Consider the following 23,971-nt stretch of genomic DNA (forward strand, 5'->3'; position numbering starts at 1 on the left):
TGCAGGGTGAGGGCAGGCTGTCCGGCTCAGGGCTGGGGGCCGTGCTGGCCTCTTCCTGGTAGGGGGCTGGGTTGGGGCTGCATTCAGGGTGGGTGGCGGTGGCGCTGGAGGGGAGCTATGGTAAATTTTGGGATTGCTGTAATCCATCCGGTAGCTCCCCCCACCCACCCCAGCACCACCACCACCTGCCCTGACCGCAGCCCCAGCCCAGCCCCCCCACCGGGAAAGGCCACCACAGCCCCAGGCCCCAAGCCCATAGTAGGCAGTTCGCCCTCACTCCATGCACAAATCTGAGGTGCACATGACCCCACGCTTCCTCTGGGGGTGCATGCAGAAATGGGAACCACCTCCCCCCCCCATGTCCTCTGGACCAATTGCCCATGGCTTTATCCCCCGGCCCCAGCTGGGCACTGCCTGCCCCAGCCCCACTCGCTCTCTCACTGTGGGGGCCTCAAACTGCTCCCCCTCCACCATTTCCCCCATACAGACTTACTGGCCGGACACTGCTCTCCAAGCTACCAGGTTGCATATTGGCTATTGGATTGGTATTGACTAATATGGCTGTTTAATAACTGGCCATTAGTATCAGTCAAAATATATTTATTTGTGCACCCCTAGTAGTTTAGCTCCACTCTAGCTGGAAGCTTGATGATGCTCAGATGTAACATCGCAACAAGAAATATTGAAAAGTGTGCTGGAGTGATAACACAGCCTTACTTAACTCCCATTTTAAACTCAAAGGGATCTGTGATGGTTCATTATTGAGAACCACCACTCGCATACTGTCATGGAGCAGGTAGAGAATGGTGACAAATTTTGGCATCCATACTTCAAAAGGATTCTCTATAACACTTCTCAGCTGACAGAGTTGAAAACTTTCATGAGGTCAAAGAAGGCCATAGAGAGATATTTATGTTGCTTCCAACATTTCTCCTTCATCTGACAAGGTGTGAAGATCATGTGAATTATGCCTCTTGATGTCCTAAACCCACACTGAGATTCCACGAGGAATCTCTTCAGCAAGTGGAAGGAGACAGTTCAGAGGGTTCACATTGATTTTTCCTGTGGTGACCAGCAAGGTGATCTCTCTGTAGTTTTCACAGTTGGACTTGTCTCCTTTCTTGAAGAGTGTCACAGTCATGGCATCCCTGAGGTCATCTGGGATTTCTTCATCACTCCAAATCCATAAGATGAAGGCATGAAGCTGTGATGTGAGCTCCTCTCCTCCCTGTTTTAAGATTTCAGTGGGGATTCCATTCACTCCAGACACCTTGTTCTTCATCTACTTGACAGCTTTTCTCATTTCATTAAGGGCAGGAGGGATTCCAAGATTATCTCTGACTGGGTGTTGCAGGATTGAGTTGAGAACACTCTCGTCAATAGCAAAGTCTCAATTGAGAAGGTCTTCAAAAGGTTCCTTCCAATGGGCATTGATATCTCCCCTTTCCTTCATCAGGTCTCCTCCATCTTTAGCTCTCAATGGGGTTGGTCCCGAAGTGATTGGACTGTAACCATGCATACTGTGGATGTCAACCAGATGCTGAAGTTCCTTAGTCTCGTCTTCCAACTATTTGGTCTTCATATCACATGTCCACCTTTGGACCTCTGCCTTGGCTTGCTGGAGTTTTGCCAAGCACAAAAGGCCTTGCACTTGCAATCAATCAACTCTTGGATCTCCCAGTCATTCTCATCAAACCAGCCTTGATGTTTCCTAGTAGAGAAGCCAAGTGTCTCTTCACAGGTGCTGATGACAGTGGCCTTAAGGGCACTCCACACACTGCTGACATTCTCCCATTGTTGATTGGAATTCACCAGTTTTTCTGTTGAGGCACTGGTGAAAGAAGTCTTGCTTGCTTGGGTCCTTGAGTCCCTCAACATTGATCTTCCATCAGGATTGCTTCTGAAGCAACCATCATTTGAGAGCCAGTCTGAGTGACATAACCCAGTGGATAAGTCAGTGATCAGTCCAGTCATCAGCTCCTAGCATAGCTTGGGTGATGCAGACATCTTTGTGATCCTGGGCACAGACGATGACATAGTCAATCAGGTGCCAATGCTTAGACTGTGGGCGTTGCCATGATGTTTTGTGCCTGTTTTTCTGGTGGAACAGTGGTGGTGAACATAGTTTCATAGTTGTTATGGGCTGGAAGGGATCTTACAGATCACTGGGTCCAGCACCACTGCACATAGGTAAGAAAGACTGATAGGCATCAAGACATTTGAAGATCGCCAGGGTGAATGACTGTACCACTTCTGGGGGGAGCCTGTTCCAAACCCTTGGTACTTGGCTAATAAAGATTTTTTTTTCTTATGTCTAGCCTGAAGTGATCTTCAGTCAGCTTGTGCCAAATATTTCTTGTTCTTTCCTGGGGGGCCTTGGTGAATAGATGCTCCCCCAAACCCTGATGTATGCCTCTGGTATACTTGTAGGCTGCAACCAAGTCCCCCCTGAGTCTTCTCTTCTCCAGGCTGAACAATCCCAAGTCCCTCAGCCTCTCAAGTCAGTATTCTCCTTCCTGTTTACTCTTCCAGAAGAAGGTATAGCTGCTTCCATGCTCTTTTAAGGTGGCCATCTCCCACCTGCTGGGTCTCGCTCAATGCTGTGTTGCCCGAGTTCTCTGGTCACAATTACAGAGCAGTGCTCTAGGCACTCATTAGGGCTGTCCATGAGGGTCCCAAACTTCCAGGTCCTGAAAATAATGGTGCATCATTGCTGCTGTTTTCAACTGCAGGAAAAGTGATCCCACTAGATGCAGTTATTCAGTCAGGAAGAATTACAGAATACTGTATTAAGCTATGTTTAGGGCACCTTTTCTAGCACCCTACCCATGTGGGGTGAGCAGAGTAGATCTTGAAGGCGGCCACTCAGTGACAGTTACAGCTGCTGAATTACCCTCCTGTCTTGTCCAAGTGCTACATGACCTTCTTGTAACTGCCATCTTTGGGCCAATTCATGACTAGGAGTTTCCAGACCTCACAATTCTGCTCCCATTACCATTAGATGGTCACCAAAGGGCTTGAGGAATGTGCTGGCATGGAAGATGCCTGTGCATGGCTTCTTGTGCTGTGAAGCTACTGTACATCAGCTTCCACGTGGCTCTTGACAGAACAGGAACAAGGAGCCCGAGACAACTGAGGATCTTGTTCTGCTGCAGTTTTCAGCCACCTATGCAGCCATTGAGATTCTAACATCTTCCACCTGATCTGCTGTTGAGGACTTGTAGACCCACAGTTGGGGGCCAGGCAGGCATATTATAATGGCAACCTGTACTCACCATGTCACAGCAGCATCAAAGGATCTATGTGACTTTACATTGCCATCTGCTGTCCTCACATCCTGGTGTTGCTGCTGCTGCTTGGTCTGTGACTGCTTAATCATCAGAGTTACTCCTGCTTATTTCATAGCTAACCTTGCCTGAAGGGTATTTCACTATCCGCCACCTGTGGACATGTTGGACACAAGTACAACTCTGCCCCTGCATATATGTAATTACTATGTGATATAGTAACTGCCCCCACTTTATAGTGAGGTAACTAGTTTGTGCATAACAAGCCCTTATGCACCACTCAAGGCATTATGCTTAAAAATATTAAAAGAACATATTATTAGTTAGTCTCATAATTCTCACTCAGTACAATAGATTTCTACAAAGACAAAGCCTTGAGCCATGATGGTGGGCTGGAAGAGATAATATACCAACCCAGGAAAGTCTATGGAAAGGAGAGAACTCTCTCCATTACAAATTTTGCCATGAACCAGACAAAGAAAAAGGGAAAGGAGATAACAATGACTTAACGTATCACAGTCAATGTCGTCAAAATTCTGGATTTTAAGGGGCTTCCTTAGCATAAAGATTAAGAAAATATTTTGCTTTATCATACCCAAGACAGTGTCTTGTTTAAATGAAGCCAGTATAAAATATACATGTAACCTACTCCTGTTATAACTGTACTGTATGTTGTACAGATAACCTTGCACACTGTAACCTATGGAATACAACTTTTTTTTGAAAGTTTAAATAGGAAGTATGTGCTAACTACAGCAATATATATCACATGAAGAATGACCTGACCAGTGGATATGTGCCAAGTATAGAAGAGCTCCTTTCCAGACTTTTAGCAATATTTGCTTCTAAATTATTTTCAGAGTGGAAAGTCATAGCATTTACTTAGTTGGTCAAGTGAAATATACCAAGGCCTACCACGTAAAACAAAAAACACAAACCACCCACCTAACTCCCTACATTTTCCATTACAGGACAACTACAATATGGAAGTCTGTTATACAGACAGTGACCATTTTCTGAAGATAAATAACAAGTGAGAGATGCCTTTTTAAAGTTGAACAGCTGCTGGTCCTGAAAATAAGCTCACTGCAAACTAAATGAAACAAAATGAAGCATGAACAGTTCGCACAGCTCTGAAGTTGAATGAAAATGGTAAAAAGTTGTCTTGAGAACTACACTGAGAAGAGACTACGGGTTATTTTTCACATAGAATTATTTAACAGGCAAAATAACTATCATAATCCACTCTGACCTACAGTATATTTCAAGTCATTATATTTCATCCAGTTGCCCTTATATTGAACGCAGTAATATTTCACTAAAGCATAATTTGTATCTGGCTAAAACAGAACTCCCAGAAAAGTATTCAGTTTTCATTTGAAAACATCAAGAGATATGAAATCTACTCAGTTCCCATGGTCTCAACAGCTACTCAACTTTGTTGCTAAAAATTTGTGTCTAATTTCTGATTTCCATTTGTTTGGCTTCAGTTTCCAGAAACTGGTTCTTGTTATCCCTTTTTCCTTTCTTCTTATTGTTTTTCAAAGCATACAGGATTTTCTTTCTAGGAAAGCATGTATACTTTATAAACAAGTCCCTTCTCAATCTTCCTTTTGATAAACCAAAACAAATTGAGCTCCAAGGCTCTCTCACTGGTAAGCATTTCCTCCACCCCTCAAATAATAATGTTCTTCTCAGCACTCTCTCCAATGCCTCAACAGTAGTTAAAAGCACTGAAACTAATCTTCAGTGTGGCACTTCAGTATATGTCATCCATTCCCATGTTCAGAAATAAAAATCACTTCCATGGTTCTACTGCCTAAAATGGCCTTTTTTGTGGCAACACTGTATGTATGGGCAGTACAGCTGCTTGTCTGCTATAACCACTAGATTCTTTGCAAAATCACTTCTGCATATATCTTATCTCTAAATGCACCTCAATAGATCTGGATCTCTTCAAAGACACTTTTTTTGAATCGGTCTGTGTTAAAGTGGCTCAATATGATTATACCATCCTTGTCATTATTCACCACTTTGCAAATCTTTGTCTCCAGAATTTGTCTGTCATTTTATATTTATTTCCAGATCACTGACAAAAGTGTTGCACATTGTACCTAATACTAATCCATAAAGAATTGCAATAGAAACACCCTAATTACATGATGTGTTTCCACTGACAAGCACTTTCTGAGACCAGTTAGCGAGCTCCTAATTTATTTTAACTAACACATGCCCTAGTGTAAAGCAGTGACCTTTTAATCAGAATATTTTGTGACATGAGAATCTAAATACATTTTGAGTTCAACAAACAGAACAGTCTCATCTTCTCAAATAGTTAAACTGTCAAACAAACACAAGATTTATTTGCCATTAAGCTGTGTTGACTGGCAGTAATTATACTCCTATGCTGTAAAAACTGAATGCCCCATCAAGCTTCTTCCTTATTTTCCCTTTGATGGTTGGCTATTCAGCCATCTAGCTGCCTAGCTCAATTTGCTTGTTGCTGTGATCACTAGCTTTGGAAATTCATTTTGTTCATCCTATTCTGAAGAAATATTCAGAATGCTGGTGTCTATGTTCCTTCTACTGCAAATATATAGAAGAACCACCATACAATCTTCTGTTCAACAGGAAAGTTCTTATAATTTAGCATTGCTTCCTAATATTGCTTACTTGAAGAAATGAAGTTTATCCAAAGGCTTTGTCAAACAGGATATTAATTCTCTATCCTTTTTATATAATGCAATACCAACGTCAAAACTTCAGAACACACACAGGCTTGTCCCTGAAGTATAATAGTGCAATATTTTTCTGCAAAATATCAGTAGACACTCTTATACAATACCTACATATACCACATCTAAAAAAGACATTAACGCAAACTACTGCAGATTCTCAATTCCAAAGGTGGGGGGGTAGGGGGAGGGGCAGAATAATGGGTAATTTAGCTCAGTGTTTCTCAACCCATGGGATATGACCCAAAAGTGGGTTGCAAGAATGTATGAAAGGGTCATGGACAAACTCTGAAAATGGATCAACAAATTTTAAAAATGGATTCTCCTTTAAATCTTAAAAAAATCTTTCCCATACACAGAGGGGTTGGGACCTGGGGTCAGGGGGACAGTGGGCTGGGAGAGAAGGACGCTGGGTTGGGACTGGCTATCAATGTTTACAAATAGGTCTTGGTACAAAAAAGGTTGAGGACCGCTGGTTTAGCTTATGAAAGGAATTTAGTTGTACCAAAGAAAGAAAATGATTCTCGGCATTGACAAAGTGGTAGTTGTTTTGAAGACTATATACTGACTTAATAGCATAACACATGAGTATTGGAAAGCGGTAAGATTTGGCTACACCAATGGTTCTCAACCTTTTTAGACTCAAGGCATGCCTTGGAATGCGTTGGCTCTTAGTTTTCACAGGACACTGTGTGGCACCTTGTGGCATCCTTGAAAAGATCTCAAAGCACCCCAGGGTGCTGTGGCACTCTAGTTGAGAATTTCTGGGCTACAATGAATATCATTTTACTGGCTTTCAGTACTAAAGCTTTGAAACAATAGACATATTAAAAAAAATGAGGTTTCTTTTCTAAGTCATATTTCCATAGTACACATGTTGGCTTATAAAAAAATACTTGTGCTGGAATTGGAACACTGAAGCCTCCTCCTGTGACAAACAGAACTACAGAATGAAGGTGAGTCTTAGAGGACTTAGGGCCAAACAAAGGTAGAAAGGATGGTGCAGTGAAAAGTTAATTGTGTAATAAAAGGCACTGCACTGAGACAGCTTGGTTTTTAATTTCAGTACTATCACAGATATCATGAATAATTGTAACAAGAACTTGGAGCCAGAGTTTTAAAACTCCTCAGTACCCTCAAATGGACCTAGGTTTTTAAAATGAGCTCAGTTACATTTTAGACACCTAAATGAAGTGGCTGGAGTTTGAAAAGATTGCAGCATCCAATATCTTCCAGTGTACTACAGTAGGGCCCAACCAGGATCAACATCCCATTGTAGGGGGCATTGTACAGATATGTAGAAAGATGCAGTTCCAACACTGATTAATATCTTTCATATGCAATAGTTGTTTTTGCAGTTTTCTAAAATGCTCACATATTGCAACTCTTTGATGTGGCTAGTCACTGAGAAATATGGGGTTCTAAAATATTACTTTAAAAATATTCCTTTAAAAAAAAGAAAAAGAAAAACTTCTAAAAGATGCCATCAGTAATTACTACAAGAGCATGAATCATGATGGATTAAATAAGTGATCAAATGTACAGTCACTAGAGGGAGACAGGAGCTCATGCATATGAACACAACTTCCCTTCTTACCTCCATTTCGAATTTCTGCCTGAATCAGCTCCTGTTTCAGCCCTTCAATTTCCTTCTTCAGTTTTGCATTTTCGACGCGAAGTTTCTTCTCTTCTCGGAGGGATGCCTGCAAGACTGGAATTGACACATTTATGTTGGAAACTGTAAGCTTCAATCATTAAAATTTACCACTTAAAGATGATGTCTACTTTCTGAAAACATAATCTTGAGTTCACAAAGGGCAGTTTAGTATGGCTGCTGCAGAGTAAATCATTTTAAAATATTGACTTTAAAGTTACTATTAAAAAGTTCATAAACATGTTTCATTATAATTACTGAACATTTTTGTCAACAAAAATAAGTAGTAGTCTCTCAAATATCCATTTTTATATCATTTGAATAGACTTACATTTAATAAAAAACCCCAGTATTGTGAAACCTGAAAACTCAGTATTTGGAACTCAATGTCACAATTATTTAATTTTTGGAGTACCCAAAGCAAATTAACTGTTGTCTAACACATTCCAAAACTGGATTTTGGATTTTAAAAGTTACACATAGCTTAATAAGATCAAAAGATGGGCAAAGAGCAATCATGACAACTCTAAACACCTTACTGCTGCCCTGAAGGAAAGGATGGTAGACTTCTATTCCATTGGCTAAATAAGATGATCTGTGTTTGGCTCCAAGTACTCCCTCAGATCTCTTTTTTGTTTTGGGCAAGTCAATTTACTATGTAGAAACTAAGGCAATGGTGGTGCCAAGAGGCTCATTGTAATGTACTCAAGAAATTAAAGCAATAAGCACCACAGAAAAGCCAATAAAGAAATACAAACAGATTTGTTTCACATGTGCAGTTTGGCATCAGTTTTAAGAAAACTTTTATTTTGTTGATCTGGGGTACTCTTGGGAATAAAATTTGAGAGTAAGTGGTAAGGGCTTCATTCCTTGTATATTACATTTTCTCTTGTGATTTGGTTAAGCTAACTCATTTAAACACTGTTGATATTGTCATAATTTGCCTTGAGGAGCAAAATCTGGTGATAAAGGGCTGAATCGTTTAATCTTTAGAACACACTTGTTTCTTACTAGGTGAAAAGGTTGGGATGGAAAGATGACAGAGCTTCAGTGGAAGCTGTAGGAGGGAGAATACTCAAGGCATTACCTCTGGGTTCAGCAGAATGTGTTGAAAGGTTTGATCATTTGAAAATTTATTAAGTAAAACATGTCAGATTCAATGCCAAAAGAAACTCCTTGGGAGCTGAGAAGATATGAGGCTTTAGTCCAAACTCATTTATTAACAATGTTAGGAACTTTCAGTTTAAACTATATAAAAAGGTGGCAGATGCACACTATTACATAATATACACAACTGGGCTGCAGAAAAACCCAAAAGATCCAATTAAGATTAGGAAGTTACAATTTTTGGAGACTGTATGGGATAGGAATAGGAACAGACTAGGAAGAGAAGACAGAAGGTTTGACAAATGAGGGGAAAATGATTAGGAAGAACACTGGGAAGAGTTGAGTCATGAAATCATATGGTTTGTTTTGAATCACTGATCTGAGTTTGTTTTGAGGTTACTGCTTTTTTTTTGCCTATGATCCAATAATCAGTTGTCCAATTTTTAATATGTATCAGAGAAAAAGTAGCTTGTGGGGAGGATTCTGATGATGTCAATTTACAAAATATTTTAGGAAGGAAGTTCCACACATCACAGGTGATACCAAAGAACCCACAAAAACTTCTATGTGGAACAGGCTAGAGATTGACTTTATTTGTTGGGCAAGTTGGCTCTTGGGACAGGGATGGGCAATTCAGTAAAAGACAAGACCAGATGGACACATTCAAGCCTCTTGGCCTCATGAACTAAGATCCTGATAAAGCAGGTAGCCAATGGAGAGATTCAAAGAGGTCAGGGTGGCCATTCAGTTAAAGAGCTTGGTGAGGACAATGATCTAACTAGATGTATTTTGCATGCATTGTGTGAACAAGGATGGATGAAACAATTAAAGTAATCAAGATGTGTCTGGAAAAAGTTTTAACACCATGGATTTTTTTTTTTTTTTTTAAGTGCGACAGAGAATGAATTAAAGCACATGAACCAAAACACTAGAAAGGATGTATTCTTGTCATCAGAAAAAGGAGAGTGGGCACCACTTGAGAGGAAAACTAAGGGAGCAGCTGAGTTTTGCTTTGTAAAAGAAAAAGGCTTTAATAGGAAATGGAGAAAGAAATGTTAGTGTCGCTAGGAACTGGACTGTAATTTTAATAAAGGACGATGGAAAAAAGAAGGGTTTTCAACTGTGATATTGGCTAGACTGATTTTTAGGGAAGCTTTTTAAAGAGCTGAATCTATCGCTTTATAAAGATTTGGAAGTAAGTTTTTGAGAGCTGAGCACTCACTAACTTGATCAAAGCCATCATGGCTTTGAGATGGATACATACAAGGATATTTCGGTTGGATATTAAAAAGACCTTTCTATGTGGGTGGTTAAGCATTGGAACAAATTATGTAGAGAGGCTGTACAGTCCATATAATTGAACAGTTTTCAGAATAGGTTAGAGAAATATATTTCTAAGTTGGTTTAAACAGGGGTGATCCCTTGAGCAGGTAGTTTGACTAGATGGTCTCTGTTAGTCCCATCCAAACCTATTTTTCTATGCAATAAAATACAGGAAGAATTGTTTACTAACAATTAACAATAATTTTAACACATTGAGAACTGAAGCTAAGTATCTCTTTATAAAGATTTGGAGGTAAGTTTTTGAGAGCTGAGTGTTCACTTCATGAATGGCTTTGGGATGGATACATACAAAAGAAACTGTTATCCAAACAACGATAATGTAGAAATGTTAGAATTGTTAAAAAAACAACATAAAAAACAGAAATATTCACTGAATATTTATGTTGGCTATTTGAGAAAAGCCAGACAATCTTGCTGTATCCCTGGATAGTGGTGAAACACTTTCCATCCCAACAACAATTCAGGAGAATGTCAAAAGCAGCTACTAAAGTTTTAAATCAGCAGGTCTGGATAACGTGCATCCAAAAATGTTAAAGTACTATACAAACCGTTAATATTGATTTTTATTAATTCCTAGAACATGAGAGAAAAAGAGCTAATATCGTGCCAATATTTTTAAAGGATAAAGGGAATAACCTTGGTAACCCAGACAATTATAGGCCTGACTTTGAACCCACACAAAACAATGGAGTAGCTGATACAGTACTATTAATGAAAAATTAAAGGAGGGAAGAAAAGGAGTATTTTTTTTGAGATTACAAATTTGTCTAATAAAGGAAACACTAATATTCCTGTAAAGTGTGCAACACAGATCTTGATTAAGAAACTAAAACTATAAAAAAAATTAACGTGGCATTAATATGGTGATTAAAAATTGACTATCCTACTGGAATCAAAATGGCCTGTAAATGAACAATCACCACTAAACAGGTGTATGCCTAGCAGATCTCACACAGAACTTTTTGGTCCTACTCTACAGACATAAGACCATAACCGGTAAAGTTCACAAGTGAGACAAAGATTGGTGAAATGGTAAATAATAAAGATGACAGATCAGTGTTAGGGTGGTATGTGGGCTGGGCACATAGAATTCATTCTAATATAGCCAAGTATAAAGTTTGACACGTAGAAACAAAGAATGCAGACTATACATACAATACAGGAGATTCTATCCTGGGATGCAGTGATTCCATAAAGGATGTGGGCATCATAGCTGAACACGAACTTGTCATTTATCTCCAAAGAAAAGAATACCCATGAAGTTGGAGCTCTGAGACAGGATGTGCTTAAGCAAACAGAAAGATGTGGGTAACTAGCAATAATTTTGGGACCTCAGCAACTGAACCATGGGGTCTCATCTCAAAAAACAGGCCAATGCAGAAATGGAAACAAAGCTGTTTCATCAGCATATGTAGAACATATGACGAAATATTAGGCTACATGCCAAGTCCATGTAAATCCTGGTTGTTGAAAGTAAAATGAGACATGAATTTACATACATGTAGCATTCTGTACTCTATTTTGCAGGAAGCAGTCCATCATTTGCATCAAAAAGTGGGACAGACAGCTCACTGGCACCTTCAAAGAATTCTACAAGGCAGTGAGAAACAGTAACACACACACATCTCCCTAAGATCATTTAGTTACTTCCTCTAGGGTTGTTACAATCTGCTTGTGTCACTGATCCCTCCCCTCTTTGATTATTTCCAGAATATAAAAACTATGACTTTGATAAGGAATTAGAGGGAGGAAACAAGAAGGTATTTCTAGTTCAGATTTTAATTTGGAGAATCTAAATATATCCTCAACACATGCAAACATCAATTGCCCCAAACAAAGCTGTTTTTATGTAAGATAAATATTAATCATCTGGTTAGTAAAATTTGCTTTCAAATACTGATTTCCTTACTAGCTTTCTCCTTTAGAAGAGCAACTTGCTGTTTCAGGTATTCAATGACTTGGTCTGCCTCTGCGCCCTTCTGCTCCAGTCTGTTCAACACAGCATTGTTGGCTGCCATCTTTAGCAAGAAACGGACTAAAAACCTAAACGAATAGGGGAAAAAGATAACGTGAACATTTTCTTAATGTAGTTAACATGATCATCTTGTACCACATAAAGCAGCCCTAAAAATCAACTGCTGATGAAGCAGAACATTTGGTAAATCCACAAATCGGGCTCCCCCCAACCCTAGCCCCAACAAAAGGCAATGTTAACCAGACTGATATTTGCCAGCTGCATTTTTCCCTTCTTTTTTTAAAGTCTTTTCGAAGAAAAGGCACTTTTCCTCCCATCTGCATAAAACATGTTCTTGCTTCGTAACAGCAAGAAATTCCACCTTCCCCAAACGAAAGAGCCAGAGCCCACCAAGGAACAAACAAGACACTGGAAAAAAATAAGCATGGAAAAGACTAGCAGAAAATAAGGTTAGACTAGCAGTTCTCAATCTTTTTAGGCTCAAGGCACCCCTCCAAAAATACCAGCTCTTAATTTTCACAATTTTTATATGAAAAATAACCCAGCAATTCTGTTGCAAAGAACTCAAAGGCTAAGTACAGACAGTCAAAAAGCCCAAAAGTGAATCGATTCAGTCTTCACAGATTAGTCTATGCTGTGGAGACTGAACTGATAAGCAAGTGAACAGACATTCACTTTTGATTCCAGAAACACAGCCACATGCCTGCAGTGGTCCAGGCCAGAAGCCAGGGGGTGCTAGTGCATGCTTCCCTGCTTCATTGGATCAGACAGCTTGGGACAATGCTAGCCCACTCACCTTGCAAAACAGAGTTTGTAGGGAAGGTGCAAAGCATCCCAGCATGCTGGGTGATGGTAATTTACCGTGAAACTGGAGGGGATGTGGGACAGAAGTTCAATAAACTGGTTTAACCTAAATCAGTTAAGTCTGATACTACATCCATTCAGGTTTGTCTTAAAATGGTTTCAACCATTTTGAAAGTGGTCTATGTATACTGAACTTCTGTTGTGTTACAGATTTGAACTGGTTTCTGATCTCTTCTACCGGTTTACATGAAATTACTGTATCTAGCCAATAAGATCATAACAGGTCAGAATTGTCTTTGTTTTATTTTTTTATACTATGGATTCGTATTTGAAATTGGTGTGTTCATCTTGCGAATCATGTTTGCACACCAAACAGTACTTACATTGTGTAGCATCCCAAGGCACCCCTGAAAGGATCTCAAAGCACCCCAGGGAGCAACGGTACCCTGGTTGAAAATCACTGGGTTAAACCAAAGGCCAATGTATCTTATCTTTGTATTCAATACTGAAAATATTTTTTATAAATTTTCTAAGAATAAAAATATGCTGCCCCATAACAATTTTCCAAGTAAATCAAGTTAGAACACTTAGGATACAGCATACCTTTATGGTTGCACATAAACACTAAGGATAAAAATGAACACAACAGTGAATTTCTAAGTATTCAAGCCTAACCACACTGTGAAAGGAGGACCAAGTTACTCTCCCTCCTATTTGCCCTCCATCCCTCAAGCAGCAACATTTAGTTTTTGAGCTTTCACTTTTAGAGCTGTTTTATAGTTCATATTTGAATTGCCTCATTTTGTCTCCATTTTCAATCTGAGAGAAGGACCAAGGTCCAATAAGAGAAGCCGAGGCAAACAAAAAAACAGTTCTGCAAGAAGAGGCACAGGAAAATGCAGTCCCATTCTGTCATCTCTCTCAGCTCCTTGCAGATACCAATAGTTCAGAGTTCCTCTCTCACGATAGAGAAAGTGACAATGAACACTTTCTCTGCCTCATTCCTGTGAGTCCCAGCAAGTGAAGTTCATCATTCTGTTCTTTCAATGTCTGTGTTTAACCATAAGGATTCAAATGTCAACAATATATTGATGATATCCAGGTATTTAATCACTTTCATCTGCAGCAGACAATGCTTTCACTTAGCCATCTAATATCTGGAAGGAGAAAAAAACCTGCACAAATTACGGCTGGGTGAGATGTTGTTAAAGAGCAGATGGAGAGAAATACTCTGAAAGATCCTGCAGAATGAATGACAGGTCTCAAAGGTGTGGGAGTCTTGTCACTCAATCATGCAAGATGCATGCAGTCAGATAATATCACCCAGTTCAATGCCTGGACTCAAGTTGTAGCAGTGCCTCAAAATACCTTTTCCCATCTCAGGGTGTCCAAAAGAACAGGTGTAATAATCTTGCCAATGATTCTGTCATAACAACAGATAATAACAGACTTCTGACCCATTCTCTGCTAGGGCAGAAAACAGTAGCTACGCTAAAACACATCTGTTTCTAACCACTATCCCATTTTCTAAGGACCTAAATCAACAGTATGTTGCAAACACTGCTTTTATATATAGCGTCTGCATCAGAGCTTCCGAATATGTTGTTTAGTATAAAGAAGAACTGTTAGGAATCCCAAGATCACTTTGCTGCATACTGGGTGCATCTACACATGAAATTAAGGTGAAGCCGTTTGAGCCAGAGTAAACTGCTCCTGGGTGCAGGGTCTACATGTGCGCGTGAGACAGCAGCAATGTGAGGCACAGTGGAGCAGACCTGGGCTGGCAGAGGGCACTGGGGTCAGGCCCAAACTCTGGGTGCTGGCACTGGGCATGAGGGGGTTGGCTGGGGCATGAGGGGGCTGGCCCTGCAGAGCCATGTGGCTAGGTGGCAAGCAGGAGTCTGGCCCCCACCCAATCTTTGTCTACATGTGCATTTTAGCACAGTTAATTACTCTGCTGCGAGATAGTATTGTCTTATGGCAGAGTTAGTTAGTTTACTGCACCCTAATAGTGGCGCATGTGCAGAGGGTGATGCTTTACTGTGGAGCTAATTAGTTTACTCTGCAGTAAAGCGCACGTATAGATGCACCCAGTGAATATCAAACTCAATTCTAAGTACTCTGAAATTTCGCAGAACTCAATAATGTAGGCCACAACATCAGCCTTCCAGTTCTTCCCCGAAATTCTACCAATTCATCAGTCAGCCAGTCTAGGACAATGCTGCTGACCGTTTCCAAAGTGATGATGACCCAATGAAAACTATGTGATACAAGATAGAATTCTCTTCTGTAGGAGACAGGAAGGAACCATCGTCTTGTCCTCTTTAGAATCCAAAAGACTATCACACAAGAGAACCTACAGTACACAACATTTCTCAAAACAAGCAATGATGCTTGCTCCTCTTTCCCTTCCTCAACAGAGGCAAGAAAAGAAAATTCAGCCTTTCCAGGTGACAAATGGTTATTAAATATTATAATTGGTCCTGAGTTAGTCAGAAAATCTTGGCTTTTTTTTTTACATCAAACAACATTATATTTGAAAGCTCTAATGCACACTAGGTGCTACATAGAAAAGTAGCGTTTGCAGCATACTTCTGACTTGCATGTTGTAGGGAAATCCCTATTCATTATTTAATCACAAAAAGCTAGATTATAAAGCCCAAAGAGATCTATATGCCAATAGAATAAGATTTCCCCTGTACAGCACTCTCTTCTGCTAGCTTTCCTTTTACATAGACCAGTTTAGGAATATCATTACAACAACAACAAACTTCTATAATACTGGTTTGTAACATCACATCGAACAAGGCAGGAATGATTACAAGGGCATAAACTTCTGTTTACAAACAAAGCCTCACTATAACGATCATTCATTTCCAGTTATTTAATGGAAAGGGAGATGAAATTAAATGTTAGGATGTGCTAGATTACAGCAAAGATGGAACCTCAATTTTTTCTTGCACAGTTAAAAACAGTGACTTAGCAGTGACATTAATTTCCTTTACATTGTTAAAGGCATCAAAGAAGAGATGGCATTAAAGGATAACACTTTATAATAAATGTATACAAGGTGGCTAACTCAACTGCAGTGATCCTTGGGGGAAAAAATATAAACCGCATATTCTCTCAAGGGAATATAATACTACTAACGGTGGAAACTTTGCCAACAATAACAAAAACGCTACTAAAACTTCAAAATGAACAGAACTGGTACATTTTATAGTTTTTAGCCAAGTTAGCTAATAAACTGAGGCTCTGGAAATGAAGTTACATGATTATACTGGGTAGACCTTTTCCCACTCATCAAATACATTTCCATAGATCTAGTATTATAACAATAACAGAAAAGCAACAGGTATTTCAGATTCTAATACAGAGCCAGCAGACCAAAATGAACTGCAGAACAGGCAGGGCAAGAAAACAAAAATATGCAGTAATAAGATGTATATACAAATGGTTTCTAATTAGCAAAACTTTTTTGAAACTATGTGCTTAAATTAAAACATTCAACGTATTTAAAACATTAAATGAAAGCCAATAAAACTGTAATTTAATACTATGACAATCAGTGCTGAGGGGTGCAGGATTCTTATTTTCCTTCCTACTGTTTCACCCCTCTGGTGCTAAGATGAAAAGCAGGAGAAGAAAAAAAGTGAATATTATGATTTGATGTACAAATTATCTGTATAAAATGTTCATAAATTCAAATTAGAAAAGCAAGTCACTCGAATTTCAGAAAACCATGTTTAAGACACTGCTGTCCCCTCTTTCAAATAAAACTTGCGGGGAACATAAAAAAAACATTCAAATTACTTAATATCCTTAATACTACTTATTATTCACTCAAAAGCAGTAAAAATCTGAGCACTGGAAAAGTGATGAAATTTGTTTTCCTGATATCTTTTTTCATTTAAATAATTATACTGAAGGTTTGTTTTTTTAATTGGAGCTTGAATATTGGAACTTTACTGGAACTCACTTTTGATACAATTCAATATTAAAACTACTCCTAAATGTAAATGAATTCTTTTAAAGAAGAAAGCTGCCTTGGGAGAAAATGAAGAGAAAAGTAATATACAAATAAAAACCTGGACTTCTGATTCATGGTGCATTAATAACAAATCAAGAGAAAAGAAGAACCTGCGTTTAAAGAACATATTTTAACAACAGCTATATGAAGACCCAGCTAAAATAGTATGAGATTAGCCATTTATAAAAATGAGCACAGAGGAGAAAAGATTTCGTTAGGTCCCCTTTTTGTTCTTTTTTTTAAAAGGAAAATAGGAGTTGAAAACTGGAAAAATAAGTTTCTGTTCTTTGAAGGAATCTCTAAACACATTTATGGTTTTACTTGACATTTAAAGTGGAAAAGGTCACAGATGCAGAAAATTATGGTCAGAGGGGGACATTCCTTCAAAAAAAAATTTGCTAGAAGCAAAGAATTCAAACTTATGCTTGTTAAAATATGAAATTTATTTAAATTTATTAAAAACGTATTCATTCTGAGCAGCTGAACACCATTTATTTCAATCAATGCAAATGGATGTATGTATTTTCAGTGCATATCTACTAACTTGTTCCTATCCTATAATGAAAAGCACCTCAGGAGTGACTTAAGTGGTCTCTGCAGTGCTTAAGCTAAATGCACGCAACCTTCAAGAACAGGTTGAAATGAATAATATGCTCTACACATAACACCTTAAATCCCAAACTAATATAAAATAAACATCATCCTTAAATAATATTAATAAAGTCTAGAGATATAAAACCTTAACCAGGGTGGCAACTGGAAAAAAAAGGAAAAAGCAATTTTTGCTTCTCCTTGTTGTACTGGGAGATATAAGCCATTTTCAAATCCAAATATAAAAGCCACAGTAACTTTGAACGAACAATTTAGTTAGTAAATGGACTTCTTGATCACCAAAGTTAACTCAATCAGCATACATTAGAATAAATACGGTAAAGTTTCTTCCCAAATGAAAAGTTTCTCCTATTGTTTCTGGAAATGAAAAAGTCAAGTTGGGGGCCAAATTCATCTTTGGTGTAACCCTCGTCTCGCTGGGAAATAATTTGATTTTGAAAATGTGCCTTTACAAAACTGCTTATCTTCAGTTATAAGAATTTCAGAGACATTTCTTAGATAGGCAAAAACTGACAATGTTATTTGCGGAAAAAGAAACCCAGCATTTTTATAACTAAATGAAGGGATCTGAATGATAAGATACAGAAACAAAATTCCAAAATCCACAGAAATAATCTTGTTGCTTAATTGCTGGGGTGAGAATTGTTCACTTCTTTTCAAATTTCTGGCATTCTATTGAACCATTTACATATCAGAGCTTTGGAACTGACTGACCACCTTTTATTTGATTAAATGAAAATAAATGTCAACATCTGAACAACTTACGCAAGCCTTGCAGGTATAAGGAAGTGCTACATTGATACCCACAAGTTGTTTAATTTCTACTCTGATAAAATTAATACCAAAGCTGGATAAGCCATATGTTAATTTAGTTCTTATATATACCTACAAAAAGTAAAGAATCAGGGGTTACTTCACCAGTCCTGCAACTGAAGTGTGAGCAAAGTATGCCTTTGCTCTCTTTCCTTCCAGTCCAAAATGCCTAAATGGAGGGTGAAAAAGGCAAAACTGTTCACAAAAATGTAGAAATGTGAACAGAATGCAAAAAGAAATCTCTGTATTCTGAGAAAGATATGGAGGGCAAAACCGAAATTTCTGAAGGTCTTTATTCCTTCATTCCCCAGATGTTGACTTTTTCAGATTCCTGCTTTTTGTAAATACTGTCCAACTGTAAATACTGCCTCCAGCTGGCTGCTGCAAGCTTCTGTAGTGTCTCATGTCAAAGAGCAGGGGGTGTTCTTTCTGGTTCCTAAACAAAGAAAATTAAGAAGGGTCCAAAAAGGTGAAATTGAAAAGCGGCAGGCAGTGTAGAACATAATAATCCTCTGCATTTATACAGCACAAATTATTATAGAATTTCTGTATACCTTACAAATAACACAATTAACCTACAATTTACAATGGCTCAGAGTTCAAAAAAATAAAATTGGAGGGCAATAAGGGGGCGGTGGGGAAAGAACTCATATGCACAACACCAGGGAGATGCCAGGAACATTTAACGCTGTTGTATTTCCTTGCTTTAAATATGTGGTCTTTTCTCCTCTTTAAAAGTGTTGCCAGTTGCAGATGATTTTTGCCAAACTAAAGAGCTAATGTTAAGGTTCTAAAATTCAAAAATAATAAACTGGGTTTGGAACCTATCCATTGTCCCAAGATGGATTCAATTACATTATTGGAAAGAAAGTCATTTCACCAGGAAACAGAATTTAGAAGCCAACTGGTTCTAAACACTAAAAACATTCATCGTAAGTACTATTTTCCAACAATCGGTTTACAAAAGTCAATGTTTTAAAGTTTCTCAATTTTCCCTAGCATTGCTTAGTTAACGTTATCACATATAAACTATACAAACAATATTATTTATTCTACGTGATCTCAATTGCCAATCATTTTAGTAACGCTCATTTCCCACTGATCAACACTGTTTTCACTGTTGCACTGAACAGTTTTGAAGCAGTAACTTTACTTTTATATTCAGCTTGGTATGGGAAGTACCACTGCAAATCCCTTCACTCAAGGCAAGGGGGCCAACCTGTGGCACAACCAGCCTCTGTGCATATAACACAGATGATTGGTGAGTGTACAGGAAGCACAGTGGCGGGAAGCAGAAAGCAGAGCAGGCAGGGGAAGGGGATTGGAATGGCACTCTGGGAGAAGGATGCAGGGCTAATTTGTGGAACACCTGCCAAAAAGGTTGGCCCCCTACTCACCCAAGGGACAGACTCCTTATTGCCTACTCCTCTCAGCATTGACTCTCTACCCTTCCTCTGCATTTTAGTGCAATTCGTCAACTGTTCATCAGTCAGAATCAGATGGGGGATGAAGGGAGACTGTTGAAAAAGGAAGATGTTTACATTAGAATATGTCCTCAGAAAGCCTTCACTATAATTATTCCTCCATTCCAAACTTCTCAATAAAAGGAAGAGTCAAAAATCAATCGACTCATTCTAAATCAGTGTGATGAAGTAGTTGGCAGAGGCAATTGTACTTCGTCATGCATTCATAGGTGCTTCACAAACAGGTCCATGGAAGTGATTCTTCCTCTCTGTGCGACACTGGTCAGGCCACAGCCGGAGTACTACGTCCAGTTCTGGATGCCGCAGTTCAAGCGGGATACAGACAACCTGGAGAGGGTCCAAAGAAGAGCCACTCATCTGATTGGAGGCCTGCAAGGAAGGCCCTTTGAGAAAAGGCTAAGGGACCCTTAATCCTTTACTCTTCAGCCTCTCCAAGAGAAGGCTGAGAGGGGACATTGTGGCGGCATACAAATTCATAAGGGGAGAGCAACATGAAGTAGGCGACAATCTGTTTAGCAGGGCACCCCCTGGAACAACAAGGAACAATGGCCATAAGTTGCAGGAGAGTAGGTTTAGACTGGATATTAGAAAAAAGTTCTTCACAGTCAGGGTTGCCAGGATCTGGAATGGACTTCCAAGGGAGGTGGTGCTCACCCCATCCTTGGGGGTCTTCAAGAAGAGACTGGTCAGGCACCTGGCTGGGATCACATGATCCCAGGTCTGGTGACCCTTTTCTTGCCTGCCGGTGCAGGGGGTCAGAGTAGATGGTCCACTGAGGTCCCTTCTGACCCTAGAATCTATTAATCTAAATCCCCATCACAACAGTAACCCATGTCTTGTGCTCCCCATCATGGGATTTAGTAGGATCATGAGACAGCCAGTGCCACATACAGCCACTGAACACGAACACCAAACAGCAATTGCAAGAGGGCTGCTCTTATTATTGCAAACATTCCTTCTAGTAGTTGTCACTTTCATCAACAGCCAATTTTAGAGGGTTAGAAAACAGACTTGAGAAAAGGAGTTGTGCTCAAAAAGAACACACTTTACAATGCTACAGAAGTCTGTTAAAAGTTGTCATTGCAATATGGGATTGTCACAGACAAATGGACTACGTAACTAAGAATGTGAGGGAGATGAGATTCCTTTGAACTGGATGCTAAATAAAAATATTACCAACTTAAAAGATGGAGAAAGCTACACACAGTATTTATTTAAGGATGATTACTTTGCTAGGTTTTGGTCTGAAGTAATATAGCTTTCAAAGAGTTTTCAGAATTTTTTTCCATGAGACTTCATTTTATCCATGTTTCTCTGAAAGTATCTTAAATTGACAAATTATCACCAAGAAGATCACTTTGTTTCTACAAAGGAAAACATGTTCAAAGAGGAAGAAAGAGAACAACTTTTGTTAGGACTGTCATTTTTCCTAAAATCAGGCTTCTTGGCAGACTCAAACTTATGAAAGCCCATAAGTATAATAAAACATGCCAGCTGTTTGCCAGACTCTGCTTTCCTTTACTTTGAATGCACATCATCTGGCAAACCACTTGCTGAACCAAATGGAAGAACCTCACATAACCTCACTACTTTGGAAAAGGAGGGGGGAAACTATTACAACAAAACAGAAAAAAAATGGTAGGATGGGAAAAAATATTTGTTTTTATAAAATGATAAGCTTCCTAAACCAGAGTCTACTACAAGCAGCTAGGCTAATGGCTATCATTAGTAGCAACTTGTGCCATATTAGTGAACACCGAGTGGTATTATTAAATATTTTTATTTGATTTTAGGAGGGAGAGAAAGTGACCCACTGCAATTTCTATAGACCTGTAATTACAAATGTATTGCTATTAGAGAAAAACAATTTAATTTTTTAATGACCTTTTTGTGGCAATTTGTGGGCATGATGTATTTCCTGGAAGATATGATGTGCCACTTGGTTTCCAAGGGGTAGATATTTAATTTTTTGTGACTAAGCAGTAGTTAAAAATGACTATGCAGGAAGTTATACTAATAAAAATACAGCCTGGACTTCTATGCCCCAAACGTTCTCCTTAGGAATGGAGAATATGAAGGGATGGATGTTTCTGCAACTCAAATGACAAGGCTCCAGAAGAATGAGATGTCCATACTTGAGGGTGCCACGAAACATACAAATGCCATTTTCACCAAGCTACAGGAAAACACAAACAAACACCCAAACTACATTTACACCGTTTCAGTACTTTGAATTCATGTAGTGGGAACAATTATCCTATTGGGGCAATATGCAAACCAATAATGCTTTGGTACTGCTCTTTACTAGATTAAGTGAAAAAGAGTGCCCTATAGTTGGCCTCTAAAAATATTTGTGTTAAGGTGAGAACCTTAGACTCCAATCAGGATCAGAGCTCCATTTTGCTAGTTGGTATCTAACAAAGGGTAAAAGACAGCTCCTGCCCTACTTAAATACCTTTCAATCCATATCAAACAAAGTGCATAGGCACATCAACAATTATTTGTAAATCACAAAGCCATCTGCTTTTCTGGATCTATTGGTAGCAATTTTGTTCTCACTGTACAGAACTGCAGGGGAAGAATATAGATTTCCCATACAAAATATCGATACACACCCTTGGTCTCATAAAGCAGAGCATACTACAGGGCATTATACAAATACGAGGACATGGCCCTACTATACATGATTCTCAGCCACATCCGACTATTCTCTACTGACTTGATGGAGGCCACTAACCACAAACTGAAAATTTAACTTCACTGTCCATTGCTGTTAAATGATGAAACAAGCAGTATAAAGACAGATTTCAAGCAACATGCATATTGTATATCATATTAAGATGATGGAATTTCTATTTGAATTTAAAATAAATTGAGAGTCTCACAGCAACTATCCTAAAGATAAATGAGAGATTCATTTCCAAGAAATAAACGTGAAAAGAAAAAAATGACAACAACCTAAAAAGAATGGAGATACATTTAAGCAATCACAGCTGCAATAACATTTCATTTTATCTATCTGGGAAAATGAGACTACAGCCCAAACAGCAATATCACTATATTTTTTTTGTTGAACAATCAGTGTTGAAGACATTCATCCCCAGAGAGGTAAGCTACCATGGGTTACCTTTCACTTACTACAGGGTAATAATATGCACAAGATCAGTTACTGCAGAATAGCTTATGCATTTTAAAATAGGGCAGGCATTTCCCTTGTGATAAACGTATTCGTGTTTATGTGACGCCCTTAGCTCTCAATGGAGAAAACCTAAATTTTCTTTCCTGACATGAGCAAATGATTACTGGGATCAGTGCTATAAAAAGTTGTTCCGTTTTTCCAGACATTAAATGTTTCAGATCTAAAAAGATAATTTAACTTTTCAAAACATTCTCAAGCTACCAGCTCCTGTGTAGCCAGTATTCATAAAACAATAACAAACATAAGGAGTGTTAAAATGATGCTGTGGCCATGATGGTCCAGGAATCACGAGGCAAAGATTTTTGGACAGTGATACTTTTATTCTCCCAACTATGCAGTTGATCTAAATTAGACATATTTTCAAATACTAAGCGTTTCTTCAGGTCCAAAGAAGAACGCTTTGCATTCGAAAGCTTGTCTAACTTTGTCCTAAATATAAATACAAGGACCAAAATATTTAATAACTAGTTGTATAGATTCCCACAAGTTATTTTAAGTCGCATCTTTTGCAGTATGAAACTCACAGTAATTGTTTTACAGATTCCAAAAAACAATACATTTACAGTCAGTCCAAGAAGCTGTGTCAGTCCCAAAGAATGAACCGATAATTCTGGGAACTATGGGACAACCCCTTCTGGCTGCCTGATAATCAGGCTGAATCCCAGCTGCAGACGGTTACTTTTACTAGTCCTGTGAGTCTATTCCCCTCCCTATTTTTAAAGCATGAAAAACCCCAACTCCTTATTTAACACACTACAGCACAGAGATTTTTTTTTAGGAGTCTAATGGGACATCACACAAATAAAAGATGAGGAAGGTGCTATTCTAGGAATAAAATGCTGAAAAAAAAAATCAGAGAAAGATTGAAAGGAGTAACAGCATTCGCATGAAGCTTTAGGCTTCATGATGCAAGTTAAAAGTAACAAA

General features: G+C 38.7%; 1 protein-coding gene across 3 annotated transcripts in view; it reads right to left on the bottom strand.

Moving 5' to 3' along the window:
* AIMP1 (aminoacyl tRNA synthetase complex interacting multifunctional protein 1) overlaps window positions 1–23,971 on the bottom strand; it is an 84,929-nt gene that overhangs the window by 23,466 nt on the left and 37,492 nt on the right. For 2 of the 3 annotated variants that reach the window (XM_090036752.1, XM_090036753.1), the window contains exons 2-3: window positions 12,037–12,170; window positions 7,620–7,733 (exon numbers count right to left, since the gene is read on the bottom strand). In XM_090036752.1, coding sequence (XP_089892878.1) covers window positions 7,620–7,733; window positions 12,037–12,170 — 248 coding nt within the window. Of the gene's footprint in view, window positions 1–7,619; window positions 7,734–12,036; window positions 12,171–18,437; window positions 18,713–23,971 lie in introns of those variants that run through there. The other variant, XM_090036754.1, reaches the window with a different exon arrangement.

The sequence above is a fragment of the Crocodylus siamensis genome, chromosome 2 (genome assembly GCF_052110815.1).
Source record: "Crocodylus siamensis isolate JL-2025a chromosome 2, ASM5211081v1, whole genome shotgun sequence".
NCBI lineage: Eukaryota > Metazoa > Chordata > Crocodylia > Crocodylidae > Crocodylus > Crocodylus siamensis.